This window comes from Eleutherodactylus coqui, chromosome 11, assembly GCF_035609145.1.
Source record: "Eleutherodactylus coqui strain aEleCoq1 chromosome 11, aEleCoq1.hap1, whole genome shotgun sequence".
Lineage (NCBI taxonomy): Eukaryota > Metazoa > Chordata > Amphibia > Anura > Eleutherodactylidae > Eleutherodactylus > Eleutherodactylus coqui.
In genome coordinates, this window is record NC_089847.1 from 25,944,864 (window position 1) to 25,972,209 (window position 27,346).

At 46.3% G+C, this 27,346-nt stretch overlaps 1 protein-coding gene across 1 annotated transcript; it reads left to right on the forward strand.

Moving 5' to 3' along the window:
• The first annotated feature begins 359 nt into the window (after nucleotides 1-359).
• On the forward strand, nucleotides 360-27,044 carry NAE1 (NEDD8 activating enzyme E1 subunit 1). The gene is made up of 20 exons (XM_066583128.1): nucleotides 360-442; nucleotides 5,058-5,161; nucleotides 5,413-5,473; nucleotides 7,467-7,497; nucleotides 7,899-7,970; nucleotides 9,011-9,090; nucleotides 9,444-9,553; nucleotides 10,913-11,022; nucleotides 13,519-13,581; nucleotides 13,656-13,719; nucleotides 13,795-13,886; nucleotides 16,003-16,062; nucleotides 17,589-17,722; nucleotides 19,042-19,117; nucleotides 19,257-19,296; nucleotides 21,537-21,623; nucleotides 23,198-23,290; nucleotides 23,471-23,585; nucleotides 24,797-24,846; nucleotides 26,841-27,044. Exons 1-20 carry the CDS (start codon nucleotides 393-395, stop codon nucleotides 26,948-26,950), a joined length of 1,602 nt encoding a protein of 533 aa, XP_066439225.1. The 5' UTR covers nucleotides 360-392; the 3' UTR covers nucleotides 26,951-27,044.
• Nucleotides 27,045-27,346: the final 302 nt, after the last annotated feature.

The following is a 27,346-nucleotide window of genomic DNA, read 5'->3' on the forward strand; positions in this document are numbered from 1 at the left end:
AGGTAAACCTATGTATATGGTGACAGTGTATGCTGGGACCTGTAGTACCACAGATATACATATGTGTTTATGGTGACATAGTATGGTGGGACCTGTAGTACCACATACACCACATTATATTACACAACTTCACAGGTGAGGATCCTTCCCGCCTTGTGACCATGTGACGTGAGCGCCATCTGCCGGCTATTTACATGCGAGCACGTGATCAGCTCTGCGCTTTCTGAGCGCTGGTTTAGCAAGGACATTTTGTTTGACGTGATGCGAGCGCCATCTAGTGGCTGACGTTGTTATTTAGTAGTTTAGCTGTAAATGGACCGGTATATACGTGCGCGCCACCTGCTGGTGACAGGGGGGAATTAGTTGATTTGTTATTCCTTCCGGGGCAAATCATGGCGCAGGGAGCGGTGGTGAAGGAGCAGAAGTATGACAGACAGCTCAGGTAGTGGAGATGCGCTATATGTGCATGGTGGACAGTGTGCCCCCTTGTTATAGTGTCCCTGCATGCAGCTGAGGGATTTGCTGTACACAGTATATCCAGTGGGGGGCATCATGGCTGCTATGGGACGTGTGTTCTGTGGATTGGTGCCTAATTCCGTCATGTTTACAGTTCTATAAGGGTGGTGTTGCGCGGGATGGCCATCGTCCGGATTGTGGCGCAATAGAGCAAATGTAAGTGGCGGTTGTTTTGTGGAAACGCGCCCACCAACCGCGTGACGAGCGAAAGTTCGTTCACGGCTCTGGCCCCGTCCGGTCACCCGCGTACCTTCGCTTTTCTGTTTGGCGGGTGACCGTGGACGCTCGCCGTTGGTCATATGCAGTACTGATTTTTTTCTTTTATTTGTTTTTCCCCACACCGTTGCTAGGCGATGACGCGGGTACCCACAGTCCATCCGCAGATGGGCGGCGGGTTAGACGATGACGCGGGTACCCACAGCCGATCCGCAAATGGGCCGCGGGCCAGACGGTGATGCGGGTACCCACAGTCCATCCGCAGATGGGCGGCGGGTTAGACGGTGACGCGGGTACCCACAGCCGATCCGCAGATGGGCGGCGGGTTAGACGGTGACGCGGGTACCCACAGCCGATCCGCAGATGGGCGGCGGGTTAGACGGTGACGCGGGTACCCACAGCCGATCCGCAGATGGGCGGCGGGTTAGACGGTGACGCGGGTACCCACAGCCGATCCGCAGATGGGCGGCGGGTTAGACGGTGACGCGGGTACCCACAGCCGATCCGCAGATGGGCGGCGGGTTAGACGGTGACGCAGGTACCCACAGCCGATCCGCAGATGGGCGGCGGGTTAGACGGTGACGCGGGTACCCACAGCCCATCCGCAAATGGGCCGCGGGTCATACGGCTTCCATTAACCTCCGCGGAAGCCGTCCGTGCAGATTCTGCAGAAAAACAGAACATGCTGCCATTTTGTTTTACGTGAATCGCAATCGCTGTGCGCTCATCTGAGCGGATCAGCAAATATTCTATCCTTTCAATAGACGCGGAACACCGCCGATCGTCTCCGAGCGCATGATGAACGCAGATTCCACAACTGAAACCCGGTGGGGTGCAGCCGGCCTTACGCTGTTTCATCCACACTTGCGTATTACGCGAGCACAAAATAGAACGCAGCGTGTTCTGGTCCGCCATGTATTATAATTTTCTCGCAATTTTTGAGCATCAGCGCTGCTTTTTCTCTTGTTTTTTTTTTGCGCGGTTTTACCGTTGTTTTTTTTTTTTTTTAACGTGAAAACGAATAGGACTTTCTAAGGTTAAAATCGCATCGCAGGAAAATCATCGCAAGTTCGTGTTTTGCGATACGATAAAAAATAGGCTCCATAGGGAAATATGAAAGATAGACCCAGAAAAATAGGACGTGGCGCGATATTTTTTTCTGCGCAACATCGCATGAGTGAACGCATCGCAGATGGGAAGGAAACCAGTCGTTGGTTTCGTAATTCCGCGTTTATACTCGCTCTCGCATTGCGTGATTATATCGCCCGTGTGATGCCACAATCAGTGCTGTAAATATACAATTACATGGCGGACGGGCTGCGCTTACATGCCGCAAAGCGACAGAGCGGGAAATAGAAACCAGGAAGACGGCGTGTGATGGCGTGCGCGAGATACTACGTGAGATGCGCTGTTCTGCGCAATCTAAAATCGCTGCCATTCATGGCGATCGGCCGGCTCCGCAGCGGTAATACTCTTCGTGTTTCGCGCAGCAGCGGTTTACGCATTTGGTGATGTGATCCCGCCTAAAGGAGTACTAAGACTACAGTTTATCTCCTATCCACATATTGATCGTGGGGTGTCTACTGCGACCCCTGCCAGGTCCAGCGCCCCCCGTCCTCCTCGCTGCGGGGTTACTGCACCCCCCTCATTGAGGAGGAGACTGAATGGAGCGCTGGTCATACAAGCTCATTGGCGCTTTGTTCGCTTTTAGGGTATGTTCACACGTAGCGGGATTTCTACAGATAATTTCGTCCTGCCGCGCCTCGCAGTCAGCCAGTCTAATGATTCGCCCACCTGACTGGCAGTCGCAGCAATTGGTAGAAGGGGCCAGTGAGGGCTGCTGATTGTGAGGTGAGGTGAGGGGGGCGGTGGGGGCTGCTCCGCGTGGGGCTGCTGATGGTGAGGTGAGGGGGGCGGTGGGCCGCACTCGTTTGCGGATCTGCAGGTGATTTTGATTCCGAATCCGCACTGATGATGCAAATTTTGACTGTTTTTGATGCTGCGGATGTTGCTGATGGCCGCCGGTGGCAGTTAACGGCTGAGATGCCGTGGTCAAAGCTGACCGTGCATCTAAATAGTTATAGCAGCAGAGAGGGACCCCTACCCACACCCCATTGTCATGCCCCTCTATGCAATGGTTGGGTGCCGATAGGCTAGCATAGCAGCCTGGAGTCTACTGAATGCCCCTAGAGCTGCCATGCTCAGATGCCCATGGCGGGGCTTGATAGGCAGCATCAAAAATTGATATATACTGCAATATTGATGTATTGCAGTCTATAGCAAAAGTGATCAAATAGTTCCTCGGATGGATGAGAGAAGCGAAGAGGAGTCTCCTCTGACTTTTCATTATAGCAGTTAGGCCCCCTGTCCGCCGCCTGGGAGCAGGAGCCGCAGACAAATCTCCCCCGGTCAGCCTAATCTGATAGGCTGACCGCGGAGAATCAGGGCAGTTCACAGCATGCTGCGAATTGCCGGTCACGAGCGGAGAATCGCAATTATTCTCCGCTCGTGGACAGGGGGTTGGCGTGATTACTGCCGTGGACAGGGGGCCTTAGACAGATTACCTCGAAACTGTGGCGCTCCACCACTCCCCCGACCCAGATAATGTGGGTAGAGGTACACACTCTCATGGATTTCGAGGAGCCGGAGGCTTGGGAGAAGGAACTACTGCACCTCGCAGGTCTGGACGGCTTTCAGGTCCTCAGGTGGGCTTGGTAGGTGGATACAGTTGGGCACCACCTGAGATGGAGGGATCAGGACTTAGAGGGCCCGGACTTGATCCTCTGTATCCTCCTTCCCCCTTATGTCCAACTCTTGATGAGACCCTTCCCGGTTTGTGTATTTGTTTGGTGGCCCCTAAATGTCTATCTGTTGAGACCCTAAGCTCAGGTTTATTGCCAGGAGAGCAGGCTTATAAGAGTTTGGCCGGGTGGGGGAACCCACTGGGAGGGATGAGAAAAGCTACAGCTAATAGGACCTGTGCATGATGGCCCAAATAGATGCCCAGGATGGAACTGGCCCACCCCAGCACAGACAGACTTCCCCGCTCGGTCCATTAGGGGTTAAGTTGACATAAGTCTATCTGCAGTTCGGTAACCCCCCCCCCCGAGGGTCGAGCTTCTTTTTCTGTGAGTTTGTCGAATTAATAGACTGCAATGCTCAATCTGGAAGGTTCCTCGCCTCCTCCACTATATTGAGGAACGCTCACGACCGCTCTCTCCTATCCCCACCCTGCCCAACTCCCTTTACCTTTTGTTAATGTTCAAAAATGTTTAATAAAAATTCTTTTGAACCGAAAAGTGATCAAATAAACGCAAGTTCAAGTCCCCCGTGGGGACTAAATAAAAAATGTAAAAAAAAAAAAAACTAAAAAACTTTTTAACAGTAAAAAAAGAAAAAAGTATTAAAGGTTAAAATAAAAAACCTTCTGCCCATTCTTGCAACAAAAAAAAATTCACTAGTTTTAAAAATCCCACATACAGTGTCACTGCGTATGTAAAGGTCCAAACTATTACAATATCCCAATATGTAGACTGCGCGGTGAAGGACGTAAAAAAAAAAAAAAGTACAGGATGCCAGAATTGCATTTTTGTTTTTTTTTCTTTATTATCCCGGCTCCCAAAAAATTGGAATAAAAAGTGATCAAAAAGACTTCTGTTTCCCAAAATGATATCTATAGAGACTAGTTTCAAGAACAAGCCCTCGCCCGGCCCCGGCGATGAAAGGGTCAGAAGTTGGCGACAGAAAACTACTTTTGTATAACAAAATAATGTAAAAGCAAAAACGATATAAATTTGGTATCATGGCTGGGGTACTGACTAGACATGAGCGAGCATTGCTCTTCTCGAACTGCTTAGTGATCCGAGCAGGCTCGGGTGGGCTATGGGGGGGGGCGGGGGAGAACGGAGCAGGAGGAAGAGTGAGCGAGATCTCTCTCCTAGCCCCCGAGCCTGCTCCGCTCCGCTCACCCCCGAGCCTGCTCGGATCACTAAGCAGTTACTTGAGAAGAGCAATGCTCGCTCGAGTAACTGTCTTACCGAGTAGGCTCGCTCATGTCTAGTACTGACCTATAGAACCAAGATCATATGTGGTTTTTACTGCACCCCTTACACCCCCACTCCAAAAAAATGGCCATTTTGCATTTTTAATTTCTCGCCACGTAGATTGTATAACATTTTCCCACATATTATACGGTCGCATTAAAAAATCCAATTCTTACAAAAAGCGACAATGAAGAAAATACTAGACATTTAAAAAAAAATTAAAAAAAAATCTCTCTCTTGACGGGGGTCCGTGTTTTACACGTGTTTGCTTTTCTCTTTCAGGTTATGGGGTGATCACGGCCAGGAAGCTCTAGAATCGGCTCATGTGTGCCTGATAAATGCCACCGCCACCGGCGCTGAGATCCTGAAGAACTTGGTACTACCGGGTGAGTGAGGAGCCGCAGTGGCGGTAGGAATATGGGGATGTTTATGGCAGCCGGTAGTACAGCGTCTGGAGCCGACGGTAAATGCTCACTCACCCAGGCATATAATCGGGCTGTGTTCCACGGACGGTGTACATAATGGCCTAGGATGATATTCACATGCCCATTTTTTTTTTGCGTGAACCAATAGTCTGTGTGCCCCCCCCCCCCCCCCTCTGCATGTCCCACTCTGATCTGTTTTCACCTTTGTGCAGGTATCGGCTCCTTCACCATTGTGGATGGTAACGTGGTCCGAGGCGAGGATGTCGGCAACAAGTAAGTCAGTGTAACAGTGAGCTTTATTCCCAAGGGACCCCGTCGCCTCCTATGAGCACCATCAACCAAGGTCTGGTGGTTAGAGCAGAGGTCCGGCGGTGGATTTCTTAGCGGGCTCGCTGTTCCTGCACTGTCGGCACTTCGCCTATCAGTATGGCTATTCATTCAGTTCGTACGCATGCACTACCACAGCGCGGACTGAAGGAAAAGAGCTAGGCACAATGTCCACGGACGGGTTACATATGCGGAATCCGCAATCAAGCCATCCATAGGGAAACATGGGCGTCCGCAAATGAAATAAAGCATGCAGATTTGTTTTGTGGACCTTTCGGTCCGGACCGAATCAGTGCGGATCCCGCACAGACTGTGTCAATGGAAGCCGTCCGAACTGTGGCCCATCCGCAATTGAATTGCAGACAGGCCACGGATTCCGTAGGAAAGCAAGAGTTAAATAAAATAACATATTGCACATGTGCGCTGGCCGACGTATCCGCAGACCAAGAAATAGAAGACACAGACGGGTAAGCAGAAGATCCGCAGTGTCCTCGGCCACATGTGGAATCCGATTCGCCTGTGAACATTGGGCCTTACGCCGATCGATGGAGCACCTACTTCAGGTGCCCGGGGGAAGCCTGGTAAGTATAAAATTACACCCCCGGACTCGGTGGGAAATATCCTACAAGCTCTATAACTTAGGTAATGGTGTTTATAGGGGGTAACCGGTTCCCTTTAAGTGCAATATCTATCTGACAGTCTTGTTTAAAGGCTATGGACGGATTTACGGGAGCATTTTTTTTCTACTTAAATGCATTCATTTTGGGCTGACAATTGTGGGTTTTTTTTTCCGTACGTTTTAATTTTAAAATGTTGCACCGTTCGTCTTCTGCAGCTTCTACATATCGCTGTATACAGAAACTGCAGTCTAAAGATGGCTTTACATGGAGCAGCCATCACTCAGAAAAGTCATTGATGCATACGAACAACGGATTGGAAAGGCTTAATAGATCTGTCAGCAAGGCTGGACCGACGCTTAGTTCCTCTCTGCGCTCTCTTCCTGCTTGTTCTTATTTAATTGATGACCATAACACAGTTTTTATTGTGGTCATCAATTAGCTGATAACATGCAGGAGAGCGAAGAGCTGAGAACCAACCCGTCACTGCAGCGTCACTCGCAGATCTCCCAGTGACACTTAGACTGCTGCAGTGTCTGTATACAGTGATATGTAGAAGCCGCAGAACACCAACACTGTAAAATGTTTAATTAAACCCTATTGCAAAAATTGTTAGTCCAAAATACACGCATTTAAGGGGAAAAAAGGGTTAATATCCCATTAAAGTTACGGCTTAAGGCCTCTTTCACACGAGTGACAGCAATATCGCCGCAAGAAAATCACAGCTGTGTTCTGTGCGATATCGTTGCTTTTTCCCACTGCGATATCACGATTTTGCCGGGATGTTCAAGGGAACTTGAAATATAAGCCCTATCCCGAAAATAAACCCTACCTGCATTAATAACCAAAACAATAAATCACCTAAGAGGCGCTGCCGGCATCGCTGCACGTCTCATCTGCAGCTCCGGTACACTTTTCTGTAGTCTTCAGCCAGTGCTTCCTTATCAGGGGTTCAAAAACCCCACCCCCCAAGAAGCGCTGGCTCTGATTGGCTGAACCGTGGCGCTTGAGAACCAATCACTGCAGCGTTCAATGAACCAATCAAAGCCATTCAATGCGATAGCTGCGATTTATTTCAGTGAGCGCTGCAGTGATTTTCTGACCCGCAGCGCTCGAGAACAAATCACAGCCGACGATTCCTGGCGTAACTTAGACAACAGGCATCCTTTAACCCATTGTGTTGTACGCTGCCATGTCTCTATGAAGTCAGCGCCTCTATGTGCCTCATCGAAAAGCTGAAATCCCCAAACTGAACTGTAGTGAGAGATAATGACATCCGGTCTTACTTTACATGTTCTATAATGTTTTCTTCTCTTTTACAGCTTTTTCCTCCTTAAAACAAGTATTGGACAGGTAAGCCGCAGTCTGCCATCAATCAGATTATAGCCACCTTCGTGCAGTGTCAAAGCCCCACTTGGCCCCCATCCATCTTGGATGGAGGAGATCCCTTTCCCTTGTCTGCTTGATTCCTTTTAGCTCTCAGGCTGCAGTTTCTCATATCTGACACCCCCTGCCTGCTCAGTGTCTTCATAGTGCTAAGCTGCTGTGGGACATAAGAGGATTACTATAAGGGATGTATACCACCATCTTCTAACTGCAGTTGCCACCCTCCCCAGTAATGATCTCCTTGGTCAGTGACTCAATGCCGCCATCAGCTTCTACATATAAGGACATCCTCTTTCTGTTTTAGTGGCCTGCGTGACATTTTAAATCTGTTTTATATTTAGATATTTTTTACTTTTTCTTTTACCCAGAGCCGGGCGCAGACCGCCATGGAACTATTGCAAGAGCTAAATGAAGATGTCACAGGCAACTTCGTAGTGGAGGTGGGTGCACTCTGTGGGGAATGTAATGGGGCTCTATATATGAGTTTCACACACATTACCGTGTTTCCCTGAAAATAAGACACTGTCTTATATTAATTTTTGCCCCCAAAGAGGCACAGGGTATTTTTTCGGGGGTGTCTTAATACTTGCCTAGCAGGTGGCGTCCCGGTCCCGCTCGTGCTCCGGCAGTCTTCCGTGTAGTCCTCAGCGCTAAGAAAGCATTCTCTTCCTGGTAACGTGGGTTAAATACCTTGCTTCCAACAATAGATTGCTATGACTGGCTCAGGATCGCGGCCTCAACCAGTCACAGCTGGTGCTTGATGAGCCAATCGCAGGCATTCAATGAATGACATCCTTGAATGACTGTGATTGGCTCATTGAGCTCTGGCTGTGATTGGCTGAGGCCGCCGTCCTGAGCCAGTCATAGCAATCTCTTGCTGGAGGCAGGGTATTCAAACCACGTTACTAGGAAGAGCATACTCTCTCAGCGGTGACGACTACACGGAAGACTGCTGGAGCAGTGAGAGGGACCGGGACGTGCCTGTGAGGTAAGTATTTTATTTTTTCATGTAGTGTAGCTAAGGCTTGTTTTCAGGGTAGGGCTTATTATCGGGATATGGCTTATTTTTGGGAAAACATGGTAGATTGATGGTCTTCAAATTGTAGTTATTCAGCCAACTGTTGCAAATCTACAATTCTCAGCCTGTAGCTGTCCAGGCATTCTGGAAGTTGTAGTTCTGCAACTACTGGAGAGCAATAGAATCCGGATTACTACTCTAGACCAGTGTTCCCCAACTCCCGTCCTCAGGGACCGCCAACAGGTCATGTTTTCAGGATTTCCTCAGTATTGCATCGGTGATGTAATTATGGTCAGTGCCTCAGACATTGCCACAGGTGTTCTTACTATAGGATATCCTGAAAACATGACTTGTTGGTGGTCCCTGAGGACTGGAGTTGGGGACCTCTGGTCTAGACGATAGCATGCATAGCTCATAGGAGACTTCTATTATGTAATATTTATATATATATATTTTTTTTAGACTCCAGATGACCTTTTAGACAACGATCCGTCCTTCTTCTGCAAGTTTACTTTAGTAATTGCCACTCAGCTCTCAGAGAGGTAGGTCTGTGCTCCTCCTGCACTCAGCTCTCGGAGAGGTAGGTCTGTGCTCCTCCTGCACTCAGCTCTCAGAGAGGTAGGTCTGTGCTCCTCCTGCACTCAGCTCTCGGAGAGGTAGGTCTGTGCTCCTCCTGCACTCAGCTCTCAGAGAGGCAGGTCTGTGCTCCTCCTGCACTCAGCTCTCAGAGAGGTAGGTCTGTGCTCCTCCTGCACTCAGCTCTCAGAGAGGTAGGTCTGTGCTCCTCCTGCACTCAGCTCTGAGAGGCAGGTCTGTGCTCCTCCTGCAGACGGCTGCTCCTCCTGTATGACTATTATGTGGCTCCTAATCTCACGGATCGTTCTTTCTTTTCCAGCACTTTGTTGCGTTTGGCTGAAACCCTCTGGAACTCTAATATTCCTCTCTTGGTTTGCCGGACGTATGGCTTTATTGGTTACATGAGGATCATCGTGAAAGAACATACCGGTAAGAGCTCCGTCTATCGATCTTTACGAATGGGTGCTTATTTTCTCAAATGTACTCTGCATATTTAAAGGGGTTGTCCCGCGCCGAAACGGGTTTTTTATTTTTTTTCAATCGCGCCCCCTCCCCCCCCCCCCCCGTTCGGCGCGAGACAAACCCGATGCAGGGGTTTAAAAAAAAACCGGATAGTACTTACCCGAATTCCCGCGCTCCGGTGACTTCTTCCTTACCTTGCGAAGATGGCCGCCGGGATCTTCACCCCCTGGACCGCAGGTCTTCTCCCATGGTGCACCGTGGGCTCTGTGCGTTCCATTGCCGATTCCAGCCTCCTGATTGGCTGGAATCGGCACACGTGACAGGGCAGAGCTACGAGGAGCAGCTCTCCAGCACGAGCGGCCCCATTCAGAAGGGAGAAGACCGGACTGCGCAAGTGCGTCTAATCGGGAGGTTAGACGCTGAAATTAGACGGCACCATGGAGACGAGGACGCTAGCAACGGAACAGGTAAGTGAATAACTTCTGTATGGCTCATAATTAATGCACAATGTACATTACAAAGTGCATTAATATGGCCATACAGAAGTGTATAGACCCACTTGCTTTCGCGGGACAACCCCTTTAAACCCTCCATGGATATGTACGTCCTCGGTGCGTGGGGTTTGTATGGAGTGGGACCAGCAGCCGAGCCCATACACGGCCGGTGTAAGCTGTCTTTGACAGACACCCAGATCAGAGTTCATGCTGATCGCGACTGTTAACCCTTTACATACCACTGTCCATTTCGACAGCGGCATTTAGATCCCCCATAATCAAATAATAATACAATATACTCCCAAAGTTGGTGAAAGTGTGTTTGTTTTTTTTTGTTTGTTTTTTTCCTCCTACACATTATTTGGTACATTTAATAAAAAATGATATAACTGGGCACATAAATAAACAAGCCCTCGGACTGCTATGTTGAGAAAAAAAAGACCATTATGATTTTTGAAAGCGAGGTGCAGAAACCAAAGATTGGGGAGAGAAAAACAGCTGCTTCATGAAATGGTTAAAGAGCATTTCCACCCTCTGTGTAGAGTCTTTTCTGTTCAGCTCTTTCTGTAGTTATGGTGACTTTCCCTATTGGTAGCCACTCCTATGGGTCCCCCAATTTTCCCTCACCTTGAGTGAGGCCTAAGTCGACATTGCTACATTTGTTACATTTTATAGCATGGTTTCAGGATCTGTCGGCCCCTATGGACCCTGTAATTTTGCATACAGCTTCTGTAAGCTGTGTACAAGACCAGCACACCTCAGCTGACTACTATATTACGGCTTCAGGCAGGACACTCATCCGATGATTTATTCCAGTTGTTTGGTCTTTCAGTTATAGAATCTCATCCTGATAATGCGTTGGAGGATCTGCGGCTGGACCTGCCCTTCACCGAGCTCAGGGAGCATCTCCAGTTATTTGACCTGGACCATATGGAGAGAAAGGTATTTGGCACATCCTTACACACTGGACAATCGCTGCATTAGGAACTCCTCAATAACTGTTTGGTCCACCTTTTTGGGTGATCACTGCTTTCAGACATTGGGAAACAGATTCCACAAGGTGGTGAATTCTCCTTCATACTCCACTCGCCGCATGCCGCTAAAGCAGCTCCATCAGTTGGCGCGCGCGGATTAGTGAGAGCAGATCTCGCAGCCCTTTCCTGCCTATCTCAAACATGTCAATCGGGTTACAGACCGAGTTTGGGGGCCACAGCGGTGTAGAGGATTCATTGTCGTGTTCCTCTAACCACTCCCTAGTGATCTGAGCTTGATGACATTGTCCTTTTGCTATTGTGGTCGGGGGAAGACTTCCTGAAGATATGGGTGCAGATGGTCAGCTAACAGGTCTTTGTAGTGTTCACCATTCAAGGATTGTGGTATGATGGTCAACGGTCCTAGGCCATGCACCCCAGACTATGACACTGCCATCACCAGGCTGTTAAATCCCCAAAATGCACCTATGGGATACCGCTACATGCTATTTACGCGGTATGGGAACACGTACATTCATATGGTTGAGCAGGAAACGGGACTCGTCACTCCTTTTTCCATGTGTGCGAGGTTCATTGACTTCCTTCCTGGGCCCATCTAAGACGTTGTTGGAAACTATGCAGGGTCATCAGGGGCACCCTTGTTGGTCTTCAGCTATTGATTCCCAGTTGATGCAAGGTACACCGCGTGGTCATTGTAGAAATTTGTGTAACTTCCCTGCTGCTGTTTTGCTGGGTTAGTTGGGCCATTGGTGGCACAACGACAACAACGTGCCACAAGCTCCCTTCTCTAGGATCAGCCACACATGGCCTGCCGCTCTGTGATCTTCTTTCTGTCCATGGTTCAACCAGTCTTGGTACATTCTTGATATTACGGTTCAGGAACAGCCAACAAGTGCGACCTAGTTCAGAAATACTGGCAGCACACCTCCGGGCACCAATGAACTACCTGCGGTCAAAGTTACTCAAGTCACCATGTTGACCCATGACTGCCAAAAGTTGCCTTCACCTATGCAGAGGAGAGGCCAGCATAATGTCTGAGAGCAGATCGTGATGTGGCCATCATATGGTACCGTGTTACTGATCATAAGATGTCGCACCCCAGCCGTTCCTAATGCAGGGATCCTTCAGTGTATTTAATTCAATATCATTGACTAGAATTTAGAAGTTTCACTTGTTGGTGTTACCTTGTTTTATGTGTTTAGGGAGAACCTGTCACCTTCTTCATTCTGCCCTCTCCTAGACAAGCATACAGTGTTGGCAGGTCAACTTATGTATGAATATGCTATAGTTTGGCCACAGAAACGTTATTCGCTACTGAAGGCTTGTTTGGGGGAGGCCTTTGTTCTTATGGAGTACAAGGTGCAGCAAGAATGACTCTATCCTTATTCTATGGTTCCTTACAACTACAGGGATATTTAGTCTATAGAAGTGTTTTTTTTTGTTTGTTTGTTTTTTTGCTTTACTACTTTTAAAAAGTCTTAAAAAAAACAAACTTTATCGCAGTCTTCTGAGCATCATAACTGTTTTTATTTTTCCATCAATGGCCTAGTATGAGGGCTTGTTTTTTGAAGGAAAACCTGTAGTTTCCATTGGTACCATTTTGGGGTACCTAAGACTTTTTGATTGCGTTTTCTAAAACCTTTTTTTTTTTTTTTTTTTTTTTTTTGAGACGAGGTGACCAAAAAAGATGCTGTGTATTTTTCTTACATTGTTTTCTGAGGGGACGAGTAATACTTGATTTCAATTGCTTAGGACTTTTACAGATACTCGATACCAACCATGTTTATTTATTTTTAATTTAATATTTTTATTTTTGTAATAAAAATTTTAAATGTAGTAAAGTAATAATTTAAAATGAAATACAAATACTTTTTTTTTTCCCTTTAACCACCAAAAGACTTGAATTAGTGATTGTCTGATTGTATAAACAATCTATTGGAACACATCAGTATTGCAGTATGTTGTATTTCTGCAGAGATTCTATCAAGACGGGCCACAGCCCCAGGCTGTCACAACACCCGAACAGCACCTCTCAATCTAATTGCCGAAGTGCTTTTCGGGAGACAGAGGGAGCTTCCCCCTTCTGTGTTGGGCCATTTAAATGCTCCTGTCTGAAGTGACAGTGGTATTTAAATGGTTAATAGCTGCCAACAGCGTTATGATCGCGGCTGCTGTGGCCAGTTGTCGACTGGCAATTCCCAGCTGGTCACCAGGCTTTCAACTTCAAGATACCTGATGGACTGTTAATTTACATTAAGAAAAGCCATGTCCTAATGGGAGAGGGATCCCTCTAACGGCAGTAATAGGACCAGATAGGCTCTGGATTAGCAAAGACTTTAGGAAAGTACAGAATATAAAAACTGTGAAGAACACGCACAATAACACAATCTGTTTCTGCTGTTGTCTATCCAAGTTTATTTATTGCTGTTTTTATGCCCATCCACAGGATCACAGTCACACTCCGTGGGTTATTGTGGTGGCCAAGTTCTTAGAGAAATGGCGTCAAGAGGTAAGATTCTTGCTAGGTCTTTGCAGCGTCTCCAGCATCTTTCCTTTCCTCCTACCAACAAACTTTTCTTTCAGAACTCAGGACAGATACCCAAGAGTTACAAAGAAAAAGAAGCCTTCCGAGATCTCCTCAGACAAGGTACGTCCCTCTTTTATCCATGCGACTTCTTACACAGACTGACCCTGGATCTCACCTGTCCATTCGATGTCACAGGCATCCTGAAGAATGAGAATGGAGTCCCTGAAGATGAGGAAAACTTTGAGGAAGCTGTGAAGAATGTGAATACCGCTTTAAACACCACAAAGGTAGGTTATCCTGTGCAATAAAATATCCTGTGTTCACTACACAAGGACAACCGGTGCCCAGTGAAGTGAATACATGCCAGTTCCTTTTCAAATAGGTCGCATATCTGATGGTTTACACTGTCCTACCAAAAGTAATTGGACAAGAAGGAAACAAAAGTGGTATTTACTTCCATATGTAATACTGGAAGACTTTCTACTGATGTCTGATGCACTTCAGCTGGTGTTTCCCTCCATTCATCCTGCAAACATCTGACAAGTCCTTTCAGAGAATGAATGCTATTCCTATTTCCGGACCTTGATGTTGCAGTTCATCCCAGAGATGTTCAGTAGGTCAGGTCAGGACTCAGTCCAACTTTGGAAAGTCCATATCCACAAACCAATGTAAAACTTCACTGAATTTATGAGAAGGCATGTTGTCTTATTAGAAGTATGGCTGACCATTCCAGGAGTATTGTCAGTAGCACATTATTGTCTAGAATATCAAGTTACACCTCCATTTTTCTTGCCACTAGACCCCATAGACTCAGACCATGTCACGTAAACCATCCCCAGACCATAACGGACCCTCGCCGTACTTCCTTTTTGGCACAAGACACTCAGACACAAGGTGTTCCCCAGACATCCTCCACACCCAGGTACCACCATCTGATGTGAAGATGGAGTCATGTGATTTGTTACTCCATAAAACGCCCCTTAATTGTTCAACTGCCCAATGATGAGGCTCCTTGCATCATTGTAGACGGGCCGATGCATTGAACTTCATGATGGACCGCTTGGGATGGACAGCATAACCCGTATATCCAATAGTGTGCAGCTCACATTACAAACTATGGCGGACATCCCCAAGGGTCTGCAGCATGGTTTAGGACCCGTGACATGCTAATAAGGCACGATCCATTCTACTCATAGAGGTCCAACTACTTTTGTAGTATAATATAACTCCAGAATATTCCATAACTATGACTAGGGTCCCTGATGGAAATCAGCCCCTTTAACTGGATATTCTCACCTTAGACATTAAAGGCATGTCCACAGAAGTGCAAAATGTGACCCCAGTAGACCTCAGTGGAGAGGACCATACACAAGTGCAGCTACCTCTGCAAGTATATGGAGACTGCAGCTGGGTTTTCCCATTAGGTGAGAGTCCCAGTGGTGGGACTTGCACATATGAAAAACATCTGTTATATCTCGTAGATATGCTTTAAAGGAAGTCTGTCAGCATAAATTACCATATCCAAGTATTCATTATAATCTGCCCAAAATAGATGAATGTAGCAGTACCTTTTTTTTTATCCTCTGCCCTCCCAATCCTCCCAAATCCACTTATGCGTGATTCTCATTCAGTTCGTAAATTAGTCCCTGACCATCCAACGGGTGCTTCCACTGCCCAACTCATCTGGCTGGTTACATTTCTCTCTTTTGGGCGCATTAAATATAACTATCTAGATATGGTAAATTATGCTGGCAGACTTCCTTGAGGTTGGGTTCACACTGGGCGGAATTGCCACGAAAATTCCACCGGCATTCTTAAGTCTGAGACTAAACAGCAAAGTGGACTAGAGTTGCAAAAATGTCATCCACACAATGCGAACAAGCCGTGCAGAAACTGACATGCGGCGCAGAATTCAAATTTGCAACGTGTCAATTGTATCACCACTTCCGCTGCGGCGCTCTTCTCTCTATGGGGAGAGATTTCCACAGCAGAATACAGGCGGACAAGCCGCTTCAAAGCCATGCTAAATGGCGCAGGTTTTGAAGCGGCCTTTCGCTGCAGAATTTCCATGTGGTCCCGCTACGGACCAACTGTGGGATTTCCGTTCCGTGGGAACACAGCCTCAAGATGTGGCTAAACCTGCAATCAGTGGCTCCCAGTAACAGGAACCAACCCCCAGATATTCAGCTGGTCGGGAGAACCATAATACAGAAAAGTGTTATGAAATGGAAAATTTAGTTTTTAACCCTTTCCTTCTGAGCGACCAAGCATTGGAATAAGTTTGCTTTGTCCAAAACTGTACAAACCCATTAAATATAATATACCATTTTGGGCCCTTCAGCATTTCATGATATGCCTTGTTGGTTTAGGATCTCTTATTCTTGCCTTTTTGTTTTCCCTCAGGTCCCAAGCAACATTGAAGACCTTTTTAATGATGAGCGATGCACAAACCTCACGCAACAGGTAAAACCCACGGAGCGAAAAAACTCATGAAAAGGGAACCTCCCACTTCTTCTGAGCTTGCAGCTACACAACATGAAAGTAGAGCTTGTTTTGCTGGTTTTCTTGTTATAGTGCCTAATGCCAGCAGAACTTGTACAATTGCCTTTAATACTTCCACACTGTATGTTCAGTAGTGCTCGAATGGTTCAGTGGGCAGGCCTGGATCATCTCTGTTGCCCATGATTTGCACATACACCTGTCTGTGATCAAGCAGTGCAGGTGTATGGACCACACTGTGGGCCCACCAGACTGCTTGGATGTTATAGACATGCAGCATTGGAAATATTAAAAGGCACTACAAGTTAGGCCTCATATCCACGGGCGGGTTTGAATTGCGGAATGATCTGCAGTTCAAGCCGTCCATAGGGCGATATGGGCGTCTGCAGCGTAATAAAGTATGCAGGTTTGTTTTGCGGACCTTCTGGTCCAGAAAACAAATTGCAGCATGCCCCATTTTGATGCAGACCCTGCAGGCATTGAAGTCAATGGAAGCCGTCCGTTCCACGGCACACCCCCAGCTGTCAATGCGGACGAGCTGCGGATCCCGCGAAAAAGACAGATTTTAAAAAACCGCTGCGCATGTGCGGCGGTGTGCCTGCCCACGTTCACAGAGGAGAAGATGGAAGACCCGCACAGCCACGCAGAAAATCCGGGCGGATAAGTGATGTCCTCTTGCCGCGGGCAGGGTGGGATTCTGCTGCGGGCTTCCACCCACAGATTCTGACCCGCCCGTGGACATGAGGCCTTACAGTGGCATTAGGAGCTACAATGAGAAAAGCCGTGCAATGAGCTTTCATTGTCACGTTCTGTAGCTGCAAATGGTTTAAAGAGAAGCTGTCATCGCGGTGGGAATTCCCTTAAATTCCGAAGTGATGCGAGCTGTTTTTACATTAAAACGCCTTGCATTCATCTTTTTTTTTTTTTTTTTGTTTAATTTTTTTGGGGAAGCAAACAAAATAAAAATAGCAATTCTGGCGTTACTTTTTAAAATTGTGTTACGCTGTTCAACATGCATGATAAATGGCAAAATATTTTAATTGTTTGGGTTGTTACGAAGGCAGTTCATATTTTGTGTTACCTTTTTTATACCCTTTTTTGGTATTTTATCATTTTTTTTTTTAAAAGGATTTTTGCAGGGAAAAATATGTATTTTTATTTAACTTTTTTATTAATTTTTTTTTAATTAAACTTTATTGACCCTCTTTCTGAAGCTATTTCTTTTAGTCCCTCAAAGAGACTTGAAGTTCATTTGATCGCTAAGTTTGTTCTACTATGCCTATAAAGCAGCCTATTGGAATCTGCAGGAAGCGCGGTCTGATAGACCAATTTACATGGCAGATATGGAGGCCTTTGTCAGGCTTCTAACTGCTATGGGAACCCACTGGTTCCTTGCAATCACACTGTGTGGTGCTGGTGGGTGACAGAAGGTCAGTAAAAAGACGTATTGACCGTTACAAAGGTTTATCACGATCTCTCTTTATTCCCAGTCTTTAGATTTTTGGATTTTGGCTCGAGCAGTAAAGGAGTTTACAGCATCGGAGGGGAAAGGCACTCTGCCTCTGCGAGGAACTATTCCAGATATGATTGCAAACTCTGATAAATTCATTAAACTGCAGAATGTGTGAGTTTCTTAACACTTTCAACTAATGTGCTATATTTTACAGAATAATTATGTAGTGTGTAGAAGACCGTATAACAATAGGCTGTGTCCATCAGAGAGGACTGAAAATCAGATATACAGATTGGAAAACTGGTGATCAATGCAGAATAGAAGTCCTAGAATGACCAGATAGTGTAAGGTTGGGTTAACACAGGACTGCTTTGCTGCGGAATTTCCGTGCGGACTGTCTGCACAAAAATTCCGCCTGCGGCTCCTAATCCCAGGATTAGCCAGCAAAGTGGACGAGATTCTCCCAAAATCTCGTCCACACGCTGTGGCCAAACCGTGCAGAGACGGCCATGTGGCGTGGAAATTAAAGATGTAGCATGTCAATTCTTCTTTTTTTTTCTGCAGCGGCCTCTCTATGAGGAGATATGGCCGCAGTGGAAATGCACGCGGCGAAGCCACTCCAAAATCCACAGCTGTGGTTTTGTAGCAAAATTCTTGAGGATTTTCAGTGCGGCCAATCCATGAGAATTTTGCTAGAAGTCCGTCCCGTGTGAACCCAGCCTGAGCATTTAGAAACCTGACAAAACCTCCTGAAAGCAAAGCAATAAATAGAATTCAGTGAAGATGCCGTATACCAGATACGATCTCATGCGGGATGGTAACAATATAATAGAAGTGATAACACAATACCAAAGCAATACCGCATTAGGTGGAGCTTACATGGCCAGATTCCAGTTGCAGAGTCCATGGCAAAATGCAGGCATTGAAAAGCTTTTAAAATCGCTTTTTTGCTCACACTTGGGATACGAATTGCGTACCCCGCGAGCAGAGAAAAGATCGCAGCATGCTCTATTTTGCTATGGATTCCACACAGACCGCCTCCATTGAAGTCAGTGGAGGCGTCTGACCCACAGCCCATCCGCAATCAACATTGCATATGGGGCCATGGTTAACTGCGTCATCGCTAAGCGACGGCAAGGAGAATACAAACATTCAAAAAAAAAAACTGTGCTGCACATGACCGATGGCGAGCTGCTGCGGTTGTACGCAATAGGAGTAAATCGGGTACAGAGGGGCGCTGGCCAGGCTTACAGCCAGAGTCTGCTGCGGGCCTCACACATGCAGAATCCGGTTCACCCGTGTGAGCCCAACCTTAAGTACATCCATATACTCGCCACAAAGTATGATATCGTAAACTAATAATATAGAGATGCTTATTGAGGATTGTTTTGCGTTGTGTGGGGGTATTTTTACAAACATTACTGCGTGTTTTGAGGCAGGATAGATCAATTAAAAAACTGTCTGTCTTTATGTTCACTGTTGCCTCTTAGATATCTGGAGAAAGCCAAAAATGATGCAGCTATTGTGGAGAACTATGTTTCTAAACTCCTCCAGTCTGTCGGCAGAGTAAGTCTGTAACTTAGTGTCTTGTTTCTTTTTCCTCCTGTTCTATGGTCGACTTCTTCACCTCAAATTCAGAGGATTTTTGTATTTGCTACATGAAATAACTTTCAGTGATACGGTATTATTACTTTTTTCGTTGCAGCCCCCAGAATGCATAGCTGAAAAAGACATTCGCCTTTTCTGTAAGTTTTTACCATATTTCGTGGCATCTTGTCACACCTGTGATCAGTATATATTTCTGCCATTGCAATGTAGCATATTACAGAGGTTACCCCCAAATCAAGACCTATTCCTTATGCTGTGGATGGGGAATGACTTTATGATCTGTGGGGGTCTTACCTCTGAGACCCCACTGATTACCAAGTATGGAGGTCCAGTGTCACTCCTCCTCTTCACTGTGGATTTACTTCACCCGCCCCGCACAGGGAGGAGGAGTATGAATGGAGTTTCGGTGCACATGCACGGTACTGCTCCATTCACATTCAAAGGGATTGCAAGAGATAGTCGAGTACAAGCGCTCAGCAATTTCTGTCGGCCCAACTGAAATGCAAACGGGCTGCAATGTGTGTGCCACCAGCAATCCATTCAGTCTTACATCACTGCAGTGATGAGAGAGGGGAACACGGGACCCCCTTTCTCAGGATCAGTGGGGAGACCCTAAGCTGTGGATAGAAGCTGTGGATAACGTAGTACTTTGGCATAACTCTTAAAATATTAACCCTTCTCTCCAATGGAATTCACACAATGACCAACAAATGGCACTGTGTACCCTAATAAAGCGTGTTCGTGCGTGTACGGTGGGTCAGGAGCGCTATCTTTTCTCCTTAGGGAGAACACCTAGAAGGTGAGTGAGTATGGAGGTTTATAAGGCCATGTATGCTTCTCTGGGTAATATGCAAATAAGGGAGATGGAACAATAGCTCTGCAGCGCCACCTATTGAAGGGAAGCTTTTCCGCAAGTCATTTTTAGACTCTTATATACAAGCCTTGTAACAATGACTGGGAATTGAAAGCCAAGCCAAAAAACCATACACAGACAGCTGTTTCGGGGTGTTTGTCCCTCAGTGTTTTACTGGCTTGACTTTCAATTCCCAGTCATTGTTACAAGGCTTGTATAAAGAGCCTAACATTGACTTGCAGGAACGCTGCCTTTCAATAGGTGGCGCTACAGAGGTATTGTTCCATCTTCCGTATTAGGCTAGGTCTAGGCTTAAGAGCAATTTACCGCACTGTGACTAGCCAGTCCAGTTACAGGTCGTTCTAACTCAAAGACAAAACTAAAATAACAGCTCTCCCTACTCCTGTTGGTGTCTACACTCATCAGCTCCCCCGGGGTCACCCAAAATCCTAGTTGGGGAAGAGGTAAATCAGGAACCAAACTCTCATCCACCACCAACTCAACAAGTTTTAAATTCTATATTCGACCCCATTTTACTTTCTTCTGTTTATCTTAATCCTCACCCCTCTTCTCCACCAAACACCCTTCTGTTTAGAGCCCTCTAGCCCCTTTTAGTGATTTCAGGTGGAGTAATGAATCCAAAATTATGTATGGAGGAAGAGCAAACCTCTCCTAACCCGCTGTATGTCCCTGGACTCCTGCTCTAATAATATCTGCAGATTCCCCTTTTTTAACGTATAAAAGGCTACGAAGTCCCGCCTCTTTGAAACTTTCAATGTCCTTTTTGAAATGGAGGGACTTCTATTCTTCTAATGCGAACGGGATGCCCCGCGGCGGTGTGCGGATCCGTTGAGTCTGACATAGGGGACTGGCTGACGACATCTCATAAAAACGATACGTATTCTATCTCAAAACGTCCGAGACAAAATGAGGAGGCCTTTCCTATACATTATTTTAGCTTAAATATAGAAATTAAACAAATAAACAGCTATAAATTTAAAAGAAATCTTTTGATTTATATATATATATATTTTTTTAACTTTTACTCCCAATAAGATTAAAAATGGGGGAAAAAACATGTCAGAGCGGTATTTAAAGTGTTAACAGTTCCGACAAGCGGCGCGGCTCGTCGGAACTGCTGCTGCCGGGTGCCCGCTGTAAGAGCACCCGGCACCCGACGTTGTATGGAGCGGGATCCACTCGCGATCCCCTCCATACAACCATTTGTTCGACTTGCGAACAAAACGGACTTGCGAACGGGCTACTGGAACGGAACCTGTTCGCAAGTCGGGGACTAACTGTAGAACCAAAACAGCCTGGTCCTTAAGGGGGTGAAGCAGAAGGATTGACCAGAAGTGACCTGGTGCGCCGCATGCTAATGCCTCTTGTCAGGTGTCTCCTTATAAGGCTGAACTGGAAATTAACTGGTTACCTTACTTTGTCTAGAACTGTCCATCTGCCATAAGTAATTTAGCATTTTTGAGTTGCGGATGTGTTAGTAATGTAAGGGACTTTATTTTTCAGGCAAGAATTGTGCTTTCCTTCGATTAGTCCGATGCAGATCCTTAGCTGAAGAGTATGGGAAGGACACTGCTAAGAAGGATGACATCGGTAACCAGACAAGATACGCTGCAGATTTAATAATGTTCTCTTTTTAAGGAGTTGTTCAGGATTACAAAACATTGCTGCTTTCTTCCAGAAACTGTGCCACACATCTCAGCAGGTTGTATGTGGTATTGCAGGTCAGTCCCATGTACATTGAATGAATGGAGCTGAGCTGCAGGACCAGACACAACTCATGGACCGGGTTGGTGCTGCTTGTAATCCTGCTTCCATGTTGATGATGCTGTTATTTTGTCAATGGGACTATATCGCCACATAATCACTGATGGTCATTGTGGACAGACAATTAAAGGGGGTGTCCAGGATAGGGGGGTACTTACGCTGACTAGTGGTGTCGGAACCATCATTTATAGCTCAGTTTCCTACTGGCTTAGTTTTTAACCCTTTACAATCCACTGTCTGACCTCTGAAGACATAATGATTTAAGGCTGTACAGCTCCAATGTTAGAAGACGTCCGTCAGGGTTCTCTTACTGTATATTGCCAGCCTCTCTGCTGTTGGAGCCTATCCAATGTGTCACCTCATGCAGTACTGGCTTTAGCCAGCAGATAGCGCTGTTGTATAACGGCAGAAAAAGAGTAAGCCCCCTAGGAAAACCGGGATACAAATTGGATTGGAAAGGGTTAAAATGAGTTGAACAGCCAGCCTCCTGAAATGATGTCGCCGCGGCAAAATCTGCAGCATTTCCGACTCAAAAACAGAGTCAAATACCACAACGTTAGTGTGGATTTTGACTTGAAATGCGGAACCGATTTTGGCGTGCCGCTGCTCTCACCTCACAATCAGCAGCCCCTCACTGCAGCGCATGGAACATCCCTCACATGGCGCCCACTACCAAGCGCCGCAGCCAGCGGTCAGGTAATGCACCTGCTTCCGCTTCACTTGACTGGCAGCTGCAGTGTTTTTAATAGCAATTTCTGAGTGAGGGCTGCTCCGTGCGCTGCAGTGAGGGGCTGCTGATTGCAAGGTGAGAGGAGCGACAGGCCGAGATCGACTGCAGATCTGTTTCGGATGTGGAAATGCTGTGGATTTTGCTGCAGAATTTTCGGCAGTGCAAATGTTGCAGCATTTCCGCTACGTACGAACATACCCTTAAAGGGGTTGCACGAGTCTTTTACTATTGATGACCTTCCCACAGAGGACAGGTCATCAATAGTTGATCTGCAGGAGTCCGACGCTCGGTGTCTCTGCAACTCGCTGATCATTGGGCTCACTGTCATTGTGGACTGCATGGAAGCAGCGTTGTCAGCACTCGCAGTGGTCTGGCTTGGTACTGCGGGCACAGCTCCCATTGAATTCAATGGGAGCTATGCCTGCAGTACCAAGGCAGACTACGGCAATGTGGACAGCAGTCTGCTTTCAGAGCTGTTTGCATTGACAGCAGGCCTGGTGATCAGATGATCTTCTGGGATCTCAAGCAATGGACCCCTTCAAATCAACTATCGATCACCTACCTTGAGGAAAGGTCATCAATAGGAAAAAGTCTCGGACAATCCCTTTAAATAACGGGGATTGTGGAAATTGTATTATTTGACATCTGCTTAGATTCTGTTTTCTTCCAGTTTCTTTTATGGAGAATCCAGATAATGAAATAGTCTTCTATTTGATGCTGAGGGCGGTGGACAGGTTCTATAAGCAGCATGGGAGATATCCAGGTAAAGGACATTTTCCTATTAGCCGAAGTTTACACAGTTTTTTTATAAAATGGATTTAGGAAATGCATTAATTTTCCAGTGATCTCCTCCGCTATTCTTCCAGTGTTCTCTGTTGTCTGTCAGTGAAGCACTATGAGATATAATAGTCTGGAATCAATCCTGTGTACAACTCTCTTGTAGGTGTTTATAACTACCAGGTAGAGGGTGATTTTGGGAAACTGAAGACCTGCCTGAACGCTTACCTTCAGGAGTACGGGTTATCGCTCAGCGTGAAGGATGACTATATCCAGGAATTGTAAGTGGCTCATGCTTGTAGTGCTGCCCTTCCCCCTTATAGTAGCGCAAGCTTCTCATTTCTTTGGCAAACAATCCCCCTAGTAGAATCCAATTTCTGAACTTTATCTTTCAGTTATTGAGTGCAGAAGCCATGAATTTTCTTTCTCACTGACTTCTCTGTTTTGTAGTTCCTGTAGCATGGAGACACTGCCTCTCAATGTCCCCATATGCATGGATCTATGCTACATCATTTACTGAGAGAGACAGGATGGTAGTACTACTTGTACCTACGTTATTTACAGAGAGAGATGGGGAGGTAGTACTATCTATATCTACATTATTTACAGAGCGAGACAGGGTGGTAGTACTATTTGTACCTATGTTATTTAGAGAGAGAGACGGGGAAGTAGTACTATCTGTACCTACGTTATTTACAGAGGGAGACGGGGAGGTAGTATTATATCTATACCTACAGTACTATTTATACCTACGTTATTTACAGGGAGTGACATGAGGCAGTAATATCTGTACCTGCATCCCATACAGGCAGAGACAGGAAGGCAGTACTATCTGTATTTACATCATTTACAGGAGGCAGTATTATCTGTAGCTTCATTATTTAAAGGAGAGACAGGGAGATTATATCTGTGCCTGCATGATTTACAGGAAGAGACAGGAAGGTAGTACTATCTGTGCCTAACCCATTACACTGAAATCTAAAAGCACAGAAATGGTGGTCACACTTTTCGACATAGCTTTTAGACTAAAAATGCCCCCTAGCAATTATGTAGGTGCATAAAAAGGCAGCATTATTCATACGCATAGAAAAACCAAATCCGACAACGTCCGGGTGAACTCATCCTCCATTATCTGTTCAATGACAAAGTCTGCTCTCATTCTCTATAAATGGAACTGTCCTCTTTATTCATCAAAGTCAGAAACCATGGTTATGTAATAGAGCCCTATCCTTCAAACATGCGACCACTTGACCGCATCACAATGCTACATTTTGTTTTCATCAGTAGAATGACTCGACAGCAGACGACATGAGCGAGCCACTAAATATAGCTATAGACCAAGTGCCTCCAGCTACACAGACAGTAAGGTTGTTCTGTGCTTGGAGAGTGATGAGATTGGTCTGGACAACTGTCTTGCAGGAAGTGGGTCAGAAGCCGATGCCTGGTGGTGGTGCCATGCTAATGGTGTAAAACTTTCTTCTTTCTTTTCCAGCTGTCGATACGGAGCTGCTGAACCTCACACCATTGCTTCCTTCTTAGCAGGTACTGAATGTCGGACGTGTTCACTATTATAAAGGCAATGAAATACCGTAAGACCCCCAAGACTACACCGAGAGAGAAAAAACTGAGAAATGTTTGTCATCCGACTCTCCCAGTAGCACAGCCTCAGGCTTTGGGCCTGTAAGATCAAGTGATTGTATCTCAGAATGAATGTATGTTATTCATTCCCCCAAGGATCCCACCCACTTTTTTTTTCTATTTTTGTTTTTTCCTCTCCACTTTAAAAAATCATAAAACCTAGCTGAGGGCTGTTTTTTTTGCGGGTCGAGTTATATTTCGCATCCGTATTATTGGGAGACGTAGCTAAAGACCGAGTATAGCCACAGCCGCTAGGAGGCGGACACTAAGCAGAAAAATTGTTAGCTCCTCTTACTAGCTATATCCCTCCTGCAGGCACCAAGCTTATCTGTTTTAGCTTAGTGTCTGTAGGAGGCAGATTTGTTTGTTGCTGGTATTTAACTACCACCTGGTTTTAGGGAATACAGGCAGGCAGGACTCTCCCTGTTATCCCGCCGAGGAGGGTGAACAGAAAAGAGTTAACGATTTTGTTGTCTGCCCTGGCCTCAGAAGAAAAGGAGGCCTGTTCAAACTTGAATGTGACCTGCCAGCCATAGCCTCCCCCCCCCCCCCCTCTTTCTGGAGCACTCCCTGCCTTCTCAAAGGCAGGTGCGTGCAAGGGGGAACACTGCTGGAACCCGGGAGCCCTTCTCCTTCTTTCTCAAGGGGTGAGTAGATACTTACCTCTCCAGGACATATCTCCACGGGGGACCCTCTGCAGTGGCAATCCCCTGTTTCCTTACTAAGGGGAACATTATGTCCTGCTTCTGGCTAAGGAAGAGAACTTTTTAAGTCTTTAGCCGCCTCCAGTCCTTTACCTTCTATTGCAAAGGCGTACCTGTCTGGGGCAGGATATGTCTTTTCTGCGTTGGCTGGTGCTGATACAATGGTCTATGGTGCTTGGCCGCTGCACTACCTGTGGGCAGTGGAGAACGCAGTGGCTGTCCTCCGGCTAAGTTCCAAAACTTTAGCCCACAGTTTCAGGGCTACTTTGGCCATTCCTCCAGGGGCATGTTTTATTGTACAATCATGGCGCTCAATGGAGAGGAGAACTTGCTTCTCTCTCTACCAGTCAGATACAACGCGCCAAGGTTTCAGCGATCCCATGGGCCCCCACTGTTGCTCTTCAGCAAGGCCTGTTTATAGAAGAATTGGCACCATTCTACATTGGTCCATTGCTCCCCATACCCGCTCTTGATTCCGGCTAGATCCACTGCTATTTTACCCCTCCTACAGTATTTTTTTTGGGCAGTAGTAGGGTATGACAGTATTTTTTTTTTATATATATACATACATACACTAAATCACGATCTCTGGCATTTATAGCGCCACATCCAACACCAGATGGGGATCGGCGCAGACCCGCATACTCAAATTTAGATGCGGGCAGTTCGAGCTGTTTGACAGTGGAACGGCACCTTGAGATCTCATTGTGGGAAGGGCCAATCAGGATATTCAAACGCCTCTGTCAGCATTGCCAGTGACATTTAAAAGGTTAACTACTTCACCAGGCGGACATCCAGGACTTCCTATAGGCTGCTTTTATTAAACATGGTCTATCACAATAAAGTGAAAGTGTCTATTGTAATGCACCACATCTCATAAAGGAAATCCTGGATGTCCGCCTCGTGATGCTGTGACCCTTTTCAGTGTATTGCATGTTTTGGAGGTGGCACTCCGCGGCCTCCTGCACAGCAAGACGTATACCTGGTGCTGTCCTCCATCTTTCTAAATGGTTAGAACGCTGGCCTTGTATGGAGTGGACATGTGGGCCTGCGCTATATTAACCCCGCTGTCCTAGGACCTACATAAGGGGTTGAACTATGGCTTTCACACTTGTAATCTATAGTAGAGTTTTACTAACTCTCCTTGGGTACATAAACCTATTTAATTATTTCTGTTTCTCGCTTTCATTTCAGGCACTGCTGCACAGGAAGCCATCAAGATAATAACGAAACAGTTTGTCATATTTAATAACACCTTTATATACAACGGCATGCTACAAACCTCGGCCACCTTCCAGTTGTAGAGCCATTCCTCAGTTTAATGTCAGTTCGTTAGCGTTGTTACATCTTAGTTATATTGCAATAAAAATAGTGCGTTTAATAAAACGTCTCCGTAAACGGCTGTGAATGTTGTCGTTACTACTGGAAAAGAAAATGCCCTTCACTTTAGTATCCAACCCTTTGGCACCGATGCCAGTTCAGCAGTCACCAGACCTAGGAAACTGAAGCGTCTTCTGGATTCAGATTAAGCATTCTTCAAGAAACTTTTGCACTTACACTTCAGAACTGGATTTATGGATGATCCCCATGGTGGGCACTACCGCATGAGGTTGACTGACTTCCACTCCCTCAATTTTGCACTTGGATGGAGCATAAATCACAGAGATGAGCGAGTATACTCGCTAAGGCACATTACTCGA